This window comes from Apiospora phragmitis (assembly GCF_038363925.1).
Source record: "Apiospora phragmitis strain CBS 135458 chromosome Unknown utg000016l:1.0-887042.0:1.0-888152.0, whole genome shotgun sequence".
Lineage (NCBI taxonomy): Eukaryota > Fungi > Ascomycota > Sordariomycetes > Amphisphaeriales > Apiosporaceae > Apiospora > Apiospora phragmitis.
The window spans coordinates 110,426-119,638 of record NW_027117416.1 but is presented as its reverse complement, the minus strand read 5'-3'; the positions used below and the strand labels follow the sequence as shown (position 1 = coordinate 119,638).

The window sequence follows — 9,213 nt, the reverse complement described above, 5'->3', positions numbered from 1 at the left end:
TGGATGCAAAGCCAATCCACCCCAAGGGATCCCGATGAAGGATCGAGAGGGATTCATGTCGATTTTATAAAGCAAGGGCCGCCCACGTATAGACTGAGAGCATAGTTTATGACTCGAATCGCTATGATCGTGAATTTGGACTGCTCTTCATGGGCAGGGAACTCACCCCTCAATTCTTAGTCATAGTCTATCTGCTGCAAAAGTGCCCGCATGGCAAGAAAGTCAATCCGGATCGACCAGCTAATTCATAATCTTCATTGCTATGATCAGGTGTACCTCTTAATCGATGCGAAGAAACTAAAACAAACTCGTATCGGTGGCGACGATGTTCTCGATCCCTCGAGTGTGACCGATGCCGGTGGCGATGGTGTCTCGAGTGTTTATCCTCCTTGCTCTTTGATGTGCTTTCCTCCGTCCTGCCCATTGTCGCCAGTAATTGGCGCCTCCTTGTTGGGTCCTTCATGATGGCCTCATAGGCAGCCTGTTCTTGTTTTTTCATGGCGAGCAGGGGATCATCCCGAACTTTGGCAGCGGTATCTCGAACGGTATTGGCATTTTGCAACGCCATAAAACTCTCTTCGCCGGCATTCTTCTCCAACTTTTGATAGTCGGTACCTTGATGAGATTGTCGACCCTTCGCTTTCCCAGCAGATAAGACTCCAACTCTTCTGCGGTGCCTCCGCCAGTGTCGCTAGGACCACTGTACATCCAGTCGACGCGGTCGACTCGTTTGCGATTGCCAGCGGCCTCGAGTTGATTTTGGATTTCCTCCTTGGCTCGTTCTTCCTTGAGCTCGCGGATTCTCTGCTCGGTGCGTTTTTCTCTCTTCGAGAGCCTTCTTTTCCTCGTCATAGACACGAGCTTGATTCTTCATCAAACCCGGATGCCATGACTTCTTCAAGTTCAGATCGCCACCACCCATGATTGCGGTGTTGCGATTGTTGTGAGGTTGGTGGTGTGTTTTGTAGGTGTTCGTCAAGGCAGAGCGTTAGGCCAGTTGAAAAAGTCGCCTCGTAAAAGACCCTGCCATCTTAGTGGGCGGCAAATACGAAGAGTAGAGGGGGATTGTGGAGCCTAAGCTGGGGATCTTGAATGGGTGGTTGTGCTCTCAGGCTGAAGTATTTTCGCCCTTTTCTTGTATTGGCATTTAGAGTCTGTAGGTAGGCATTCCACGATCTAGACACCGATGCATATATCAAATGTCAAATCAGTTCATTTCATTTTCTTTGTCATCAATTCCGCGAAGTCTATTACGCAGAGGTAGGCATTCACCCACATGGCACAGTTTCTAGTCTAGCCAGCAGTTCCATGTCAATTCTATATAGCTCACATTCACATCATCATAAGGAAACGAATACCCTTTCCCGTCGAGTTGGCATTGGTGTACGGCTCGGCTGTAGTGATTGGTTATTTTGCCGAGATAATATCTTTTACGGTCAACTGCAGGCTGGGTTTCGCCACCTTCGATGAGCAGGGTGGATCTTGTGAATGCAGCACATAATCTAGGCACAACTGAGCGGTGCACGGCATTATCGTCGGCGAGGATCGCAAAAGGTCCAGTACTACAACTCCATATATCTGACGCGCTTGGCCGTGCGTATCCCCGATTGTCCCCGTCGCAAGAAAGAAGCCCGTCTTGACCAACGCGGCAAGTAACGGAACCCATGCTTGACTGCGTATCTATCACAAGATCACGAGACGTATACTTTGACCATACTTGATTGACATAGGGCGCGTAGTACCCCTGCGTGGCTCCCGATGTATGCTCTCATAGAGGTTCGGCGAAAGAACACGCAATGGTCGACCGCTAGGTGCTGTGACGCATAGTTGGTCCCATGGTAGCCCGTCTAATCGACTTTGTTGTCGCAGCTGCTCGCAGACACTATAGACACCGTCACTTGCGAGACCAATAACCTTCTGCGCATCTCCTTGCTCGAGGGTCAGAGTGAGACTAAGGATCAAGCCGACAAAGTCCACGAAGGATAAGTTGGCATACAGCCCGTCTCTATCAGTGTGCGTAAGCTCGACAAATCCCCAGTCCACCGTGTTTGAAGTATTTGTGCTATCTAAAACGGAAGGCGGAACGAGATAAGGCGAGCCGCCGTCCGAAGCCGCAACATGAAAGGGAAGCTGGCCCAAAGAAATCCAGATCCTTCCTGAAACAACACAGTCTTGAATAGTGACGGCGAAGACGTTGGGCTGCTCTGCAATTGGGATTGAGATCAAGGCCTGATCGATTAACGAAAAACTTGCATCCTCTGCTACTACGGGATAAAACCAAGTGACCGATCTGGTGAGGAACTTAGTGGCCCCAACTTGATCGACGCCTGTTATATAGACAAACAGTTGGCTCCCTTTGATGTTGTTGATGACTTCGACTTTCAATGGCTTCAGCGCCATACAGTTATTGGAAATACCGGCGTTGATGCCGGGAGAATTCGTCACAATCGCTCTCTTGCTAGCTGTCATTGCAGCAATGTGCTGTCCGAGCTGAATGGATATAAACACACCAACAAAAGCAAAGAATAATCGCACTGGTTGGAGAAAGAGCATTCCAGCTTTTTTTTGAATCAAGTTTATTGTCCGTATGCAGCTATCTAGCTATGACAGACATTATGACAAACCCAGGTATCTCTCCGACGTTTAACTTCATCCATCCCCTAAAATTGGGGTATTGATCGGGATTCGGGGCGAAATGCCGAACCGACCGCGTGTCGAGCAACCAGAGGAACGCAGAGGCTTCACTTCGCCATTTCTGCACCCAGAGTAAGCGAAAAGTTGTCAAACATGCCATCTCTATCCATGTGATAGTGTAGCTCACCTGTTTCGTCGCACAATCGGCGGCAACGTGCAGCTGAGGAGGGTCCTCGGAAAGCGCGGCAAGCGAACGCAGGGCCTCCTCGTCCACCACCAAGCAGTCGCAGAACCGGGGGCTTATGGAGGTGGTCTCGTCACGGGGATGATCCTGCCCCACACTGGCGACCCACGTATCGAAGACATCGCAAAGGGAGCCGATGTCGTCGTGAGAGGCGCGGTTGAGGTGAGGCAGGTCCATCCTGTCTTTGTCTTCCAGAAGCTCGACACGAAAGCGACGCCCCAGCTCGTCATTGATGGACCCGTTGGCCTTGTTTCGGTGTTTGGCCTCGCCTATTTCGCCCCACATAGGGAATCGGTTGATATGGAGGTGGTACTTTCGCATCCAGACCTCTAGTTTGGCAATGGCCGCGGGAAACAAGTCATTGGATTCCGGGGTATATACGGTACGTAGAACTTGGCCGAAGTCAGTAGAGGGGAAAGTAAAACCGCCAGGTAGGAGTAAAAGGAATGTGTATGCCTGCACTTACTGGCGTAGCCCCAGGAACCACGAGCATACACCCCAGGTGGCTGGATTGCCAGGTTGTCTGATAGAGTCAACATGCAAGTCATGGCATTGGCATCTCGATTCGGAATGGGGACCATCAGAGAGTCTGTCCTGAGCTCCCAGGGGATTTCCTCAAAGGTTTCTTGGATGGACATGATGATGTCAATCATGTGTGATACTCAAAAGCAAGAAGAAGAAGAGGATGAATGGCTGGTTTGTTCAGAACAAGCTGTAACCTGCTTCTTAAAATATTTTAGAAACAAACATTGGGTCTTAAGGGCCATAGGGTGCCCGCCTAACGGAACTGTTAATGGAACCTGCACTGACCCTAGCACAAGCGAGCTACTTTGCCCTGCCCGGCGGAAATCTCCGCCCTACTGAAATACCTAGACTGAGTCTAATTTTAAGGTTAAGTATATATATAGGTACGGGTGGGACGGTACGGGTGGAGCGTGTCCCAATCGTCCAGAGATCATGTCAAGGTCGTCACGGATAGAGTGAAGAGATGCCCGTAGGGGTAGGTGTGTGCATTCACTGAACTCTGGCCCTCCAACAGTCTGGGAGGACCACTAGACTTATATACCTAGCGGCGACCTCGGCGCTCTGCAGCCGGGTATCAGACCCTTGTCAGGTGCAAACCTGACACGGCACCCCTCCTTCCACCGAGGCCGTCCCGGCCTCGTCGAAAACCTCACGGCCCGAGTGACTTCCTTGTGAAGGCCCGGTGACTCCAGGGTGTGGCTTCCTAACAGGTCAGGTACAATTGGTGGCCGCTCCTGCCAATTCTGTCAATTCTGTCACTCCTGCCAATTTTGTCAATTCTATCGCTCCTGCCAATTTTGTTCCCTCATCGGTTTCGATCCTCTGCCAATTCCATCATATTCCCTCTGCTCGCCACCTGCATCATTTTCTCCCACAACTTCCACTTTCACCTTCATCATGGCGGATCCTGCCGCTATCAACACGCCTATTGACGCAAGCTCGCCGGCTGCCGCAGAGAGCTCACCCAGTGCTACGCCCGCGTCTCGCAAGCCTGGAGCTGCTGCAAAGCGTCCTGCTCGTGGCCAGGTCGTGGCTACTCCAACCAAGAAGCGCCAGAAGGGAAAGGGCGTAGCAGCTCGTCGTGCTGCGGCCGAGGACTGCACGCGTCGTCAAGATTGTGGCTGTGTCCGCTGTCTCGTCACCATGGCTTCTGTGGGCACGAAGCCAAGCCCAGCCGACTGCGACCGAGCGCGTGATGGCCTTGTCGTCTGCGACAATAAATCCAGTATGTTGTTCTCTATTCCTCGGCTTGATCTCTGCTAATTCGCTCCCTAGCCGCTGCCGATCCGAAGTGCTCTCGTTGCGCTGTCCTTTCCAAGCCTTGCCCACCTGTGAGTTACCTTCCCTCTTCTGAGGCCGTCTCCCGGCGGCATCGCGTCGAAATAGAGGCTAATGTGGTGGTAGTGTCCCGAGGTTGCGACTACGGCCGGCGTTTCTCTGTATGAAGCGTATATTGCGTACCATTCCGAGCCGTTCGACGAGGCTCGTCAAGTTCTAGTCGACGCCCAGCGTGGTTGGAATGTCGTTGCCGCCCAGCATAAGATTACTAGTGAGGGTCTACCAGGCGTCTCCGCTGCCTCGCCTCGAGCGGTTGTCGATGAAGCTTCGGACCTCACTTTGACACCCGGTCAGGTCGTATCGATGATGGGAGAACTTCGTGGTGCTGCAGCCGATCTTCGCGCAGCTGCTGAGGCTTTTGAGAGAGGTATGACTCGTGGCGCTTCGTCGTCTTCTAATACGGCGCTCGAGGAAGTCGAGGACGAGTGAGGGACGGAAACGATGAATAGGATTGGCAGGTCTGGATAGCTTTGCACAACCACGACGGCCACGCTGGGGATTCCTCAACAGAGATTCCAAATATGCCCCTGGCGATCCTGGCACAGGAAACGGATGCAGGCGGCCCCGCTACAGAAGGACCTCGAGGTCCTTAGTCTCGGTGTGGGAGGCCTTTCGTCGGTGATCCTGCTCGGGCAGCGTCACTTGCCCGAAACTTCGCCCAAGGGTCGACCGTTGAAGCAGGCAAGGGCCGGGGGCTGCACGACGTCTCCATGAATGTATGGGGGATACAAGGCCGGGCGAAGACGAGCCTGGGTTATATCTTAACGTAGAAATGCTAGCGTCGGTGTTGAAGTTAGGACTGAAACGATCGAATGAATCCAGCTCACACCTTGCATCTAGATCCATCGCAACGACATGATAGGAAAACTACACCAGAAAAACAAAGTAATTGGCTTCGAGTCAGTGTAGGTATTAAGGACAGCTATCGAGGGATCCTTAGGAATGCTTTCCTGCCATCTACCGCAAGGATGTTCTCCTAATCATCCGACTTGAATAGGAAGTGGGCTGTACGTCGCACACTATTTCTTCACAATCATCGTGGAGGCTAGAACCAGGGGGTCACGGGAGCGCAGAAGGGACGAGTGTAACGTTGGGTTGTTTATTATTGAGCTAGAGCTGAAACATGCTTCCACATAAGCATAGACAGAGCTGCCTTGTGATACTTGACGTATTAACATGTGCCACGTCTTCACCCAAACGGCATACCGCTGAGACTCGTCCGAAGGTCCTCCAGCATTCCCACCATTTTCTTTGCCAGAGAGAGTTCCCCGCCGCAACTTGCGCTGGTAGTCCTTGTGGTAGTCTGGCGCGCGTCTCGTCATATTTTGCATATATTCCCCTTGACGGCCCGGGGACGACTTTGTAGCATTGCCGTGGTTGAGTCGACATGATCGGCGCCAAGGGTCTTCTGGCCGCCACCCGGCTATTCCAACGTACAGCTCTCTGTAGCGACGCATCCATCGTGCCGTGGTCGGGGTATCTCGTGTGTGTTGGTCGGGCACCTGCATTCGTCGCGGCGGTTGGTGCAGTGTTCGTCGTGGAGCTGGGCACGGTACGGGCGGGCTGCCGCTCCACCGTTTGGTAGGAACAATCGTTCCTGATTTGATGTCACTACTGTGTGTCCGCTCTCCTTTAGCAGGATACGGATACGTCCATTAGCCCGCATAGCAAGTTCGGGCAATCAGGCCGCGTAATGCTACACAGCTGCGTGGATGCCTGAGATAAAGCGGATTTACGCAGCTACCACGCCAGTTAATGACGAGCGGCGTGCGCCTATTAGCACGGTTGACCTTGCTTTTGATCAGGCCGTGTCTTGCAATAAACTTTCAATTCCCTTCACTTTGGGGTTGAAGAGGTCGACGTAGAAAAGGAATTTTTTATTGCTTATGTATCACTGGGTCATGGGACGATAGTGTGAAGACGAAACTGAATGACACAGCTACATCCCAAGCATCACAATTTATAAATGGACTGTTATCTCAACGCTTCCAATATCAAAGTGTCCGAACTCTTCTGGAAGTAAAATCGAATCAACACAGGTATCAGGCCTCTGGCAGTATGGGCTCCCGTTGCATTACCTGCGATCGAGCCTTTGGCAGCGAGGACGCTTTGGAGCAGCACCTGCGCAACTCCCCTGTCCATGCCCCGTCATTTGACTGCGATGATTGCAATCGTTCTTTCCGTAGCGATAATGCATTGCAACATCACCTAAGTGATTCACCAGCACATGCTCCGTCCTTCGACTGCGAGACTTGTGATCGATCCTTCGGCAGCGAGGGGGCTTTGGAGCAACACCTGCGCGACTCTCCCGTCCATGCCCCGTCGTCCTTCGACTGCGAGACTTGTGGTCGATCCTTCGGCAGTGAGGAGGCTTGGACCAGCACCTGCGCGACGCCCACATCCGTCATCAGGATGCAAAAACCCCTTTGGACGCCTTTTCTCCTCTTTCCCAACTTTCGATTATGATCCTTGTCTCCCGCCAACCGTTTCGTACGACAACTTGCGAAAACACAGGCGATGGCGACGTGGCCATACGGAGTCAAATGATGCGTGGGACAGATACCAAGACGCGTTGGAAAGCGAACTGCACATGTGGTATGGTGCAGAGGACGATTTGATTGCGTGGCATGCGCTTTGTCGGGCAATTGGTATCGAGCCGCTTCCGATGACGTGTAAGCAATGCGAGAAGGTAGGAGTCCGGGCATCGAAATTTAGATTCATGCTGATACGGGTCGCAGGCTGCACGAAATACACACGTCAATATCGTTGATTTGATTGAATGGGGACGAAGAGACAGCAAAGAGAAAACTCAGACCTTCGCCAATGTGGAAGAGCTACGAGCCTACACCAAAGAGACAGGCAAGATATTTCGCAACACGTTCGACCAAGAAAGCGGCAACGTTGTTTTGAGACACCTACTTAGGAAGCTCTTTCGCGGGAACTTGTGAACAGTGAAGGCTATTATCCGTGTACGACCGACACCGATGAGGTTCTCAACGAGATGTACCGTTTTCATGTGGCACCTATGATGGCAATGGTCATGTCGGGCGAGCCATCGTGGTGCAACATTTCTGTTTCTTCATAGCTATACAAAGTCTGTACTGGTAGAAATGTCGTAGTTCGGGCTTTTGTTGCTGGGCTACGCGGTGCATTACCTTGAGTGTCATTGTACACTTATTCAAAGCTCGAGAAATACTTGTGGCAGATACTTCTACTTCAAACTCTTTGCTAATAAAATCGATCATCTCACGCCAGTCCATATCAGGCTCTCTCGCAAGCTGATGGCAGAGTGCGAGACAAGAGCGCCGCTTTCTTCATGAGGTTAATGACACTGTCACCAACTACTTGTTTGAATGCCACTCTTTTACTCCCTCGCAAACGTAGTTCTGACTCAAAATCGATCTCTTGGAGGACTTCGGGATAAACCAATGTTCGCCTGTCATCAGTGATTTTTAACGTTGCGCCGAACAACAGTGCGATATAGTGTGACGCCATATTATCAATGATGCTGAATTCCTGCGATGAACCCTGACGCTCCCGCCGAGAACAGTCTAATGCTGGGAACAGCGACGCATGCTTTCTGAGGGTGGTCTTCTTTGGCGATCGCATCCCAGAAGTGTGGTGCGCCAGAAGAAATGAAGCGCTTCATTTCTGCCATCAAAGCGAGCCCAGGTAATCTTTGGTATTCTACCATGGGAAGATATGGATTAATTGCCAATAGGCTCGAGCCTCTGCGCTGAGTGTGTAGCTGTTCGTCGATCGCAATAGGCTGGCAGGCATCGCCAGTGCTTGTTTCTGGCCGTGTTAGACAAACTTTTACGCGACTTGATCAGACTTACGATGCGTTAGGGGTGCGCCTGCTGCCATGCGATCAATCTTACGACGCTTTTGTCTGTGTGTGCTCTGCGTAGGTTCGTCGTTTGCGATCTGTTTGTGTAATTTTGCGATGATGCCATGAACTTCAGTGAGAATTGTGTTGGAGACGAGCTGCGCAAACGTTGCTTGGGCTCCGGGAGGGCTGTTTACAAGGTTTTGGAACACTTGTTTGCACCGTGACTTGCCAGCAAAGCCCTTGTGACCAGCGCAATACAGTACAGTACCCGACCTGCCATTTATGGGTTGATCATATTGCGAAGCTAACGGTTCTCGATTAGGAACTGCTTCTTGGCAGCCGGTCTAACCATGGTGCGTCAAATCCCACGCCGGTGTACTTATGGTCCCGTACAGGCGTACCGTAGATGACCTGCCGTATTACAGTACGTACTGAAGAAACGGCTCTCGTAACGTTTGTACCGCTTACCGCCGCCTTTGGCATGCTGGTTGCCAGCGGACGTCTGAAAACGGAGCTGGACCATAGACAGAGTACCGAATGCTTCTAGTGCTGGTGGTGGTAGAAGTGCGCTTCCGCGGTCGCCATGGTGACGCTCGTCAAATTCTTTACTACGGCTTCCTTGAGAGTACGGTATGTACAT

General features: G+C 51.7%; 4 protein-coding genes across 4 annotated transcripts; 1 reads left to right on the top strand and 3 right to left on the bottom strand.

The window, feature by feature from the left end:
* Nucleotides 1-380: 380 nt before the first annotated feature.
* PG994_015227 (uncharacterized protein) lies at nt 381-922 on the bottom strand (the record flags this gene model as incomplete). Its single annotated transcript, XM_066866634.1, has 3 exons — nt 381-416; nt 616-838; nt 894-922. 3 exons carry the CDS (start codon nt 920-922, stop codon nt 381-383), a joined length of 288 nt encoding a protein of 95 aa, XP_066707548.1.
* Nucleotides 923-1,683: 761 nt separating this feature from the next.
* On the bottom strand, nt 1,684-3,516 carry PG994_015226 (uncharacterized protein; the record flags this gene model as incomplete). Its single annotated transcript, XM_066866633.1, has 3 exons — nt 1,684-2,481; nt 2,822-3,270; nt 3,345-3,516. 3 exons carry the CDS (start codon nt 3,514-3,516, stop codon nt 1,684-1,686), a joined length of 1,419 nt encoding a protein of 472 aa, XP_066707547.1.
* A 784-nt stretch (nt 3,517-4,300) lies between these two features.
* On the top strand, nt 4,301-7,207 carry PG994_015225 (uncharacterized protein; the record flags this gene model as incomplete). Its single annotated transcript, XM_066866632.1, has 4 exons — nt 4,301-4,628; nt 4,679-4,734; nt 4,808-5,108; nt 6,681-7,207. 4 exons carry the CDS (start codon nt 4,301-4,303, stop codon nt 7,205-7,207), a joined length of 1,212 nt encoding a protein of 403 aa, XP_066707546.1.
* A 1,033-nt stretch (nt 7,208-8,240) lies between these two features.
* On the bottom strand, nt 8,241-9,213 carry PG994_015224 (uncharacterized protein; the record flags this gene model as incomplete). Its single annotated transcript, XM_066866631.1, has 3 exons — nt 8,241-8,536; nt 8,581-8,742; nt 9,042-9,213. The coding sequence occupies 3 exons, from the start codon at nt 9,211-9,213 to the stop codon at nt 8,241-8,243; spliced, it is 630 nt and encodes a 209-aa protein (XP_066707545.1).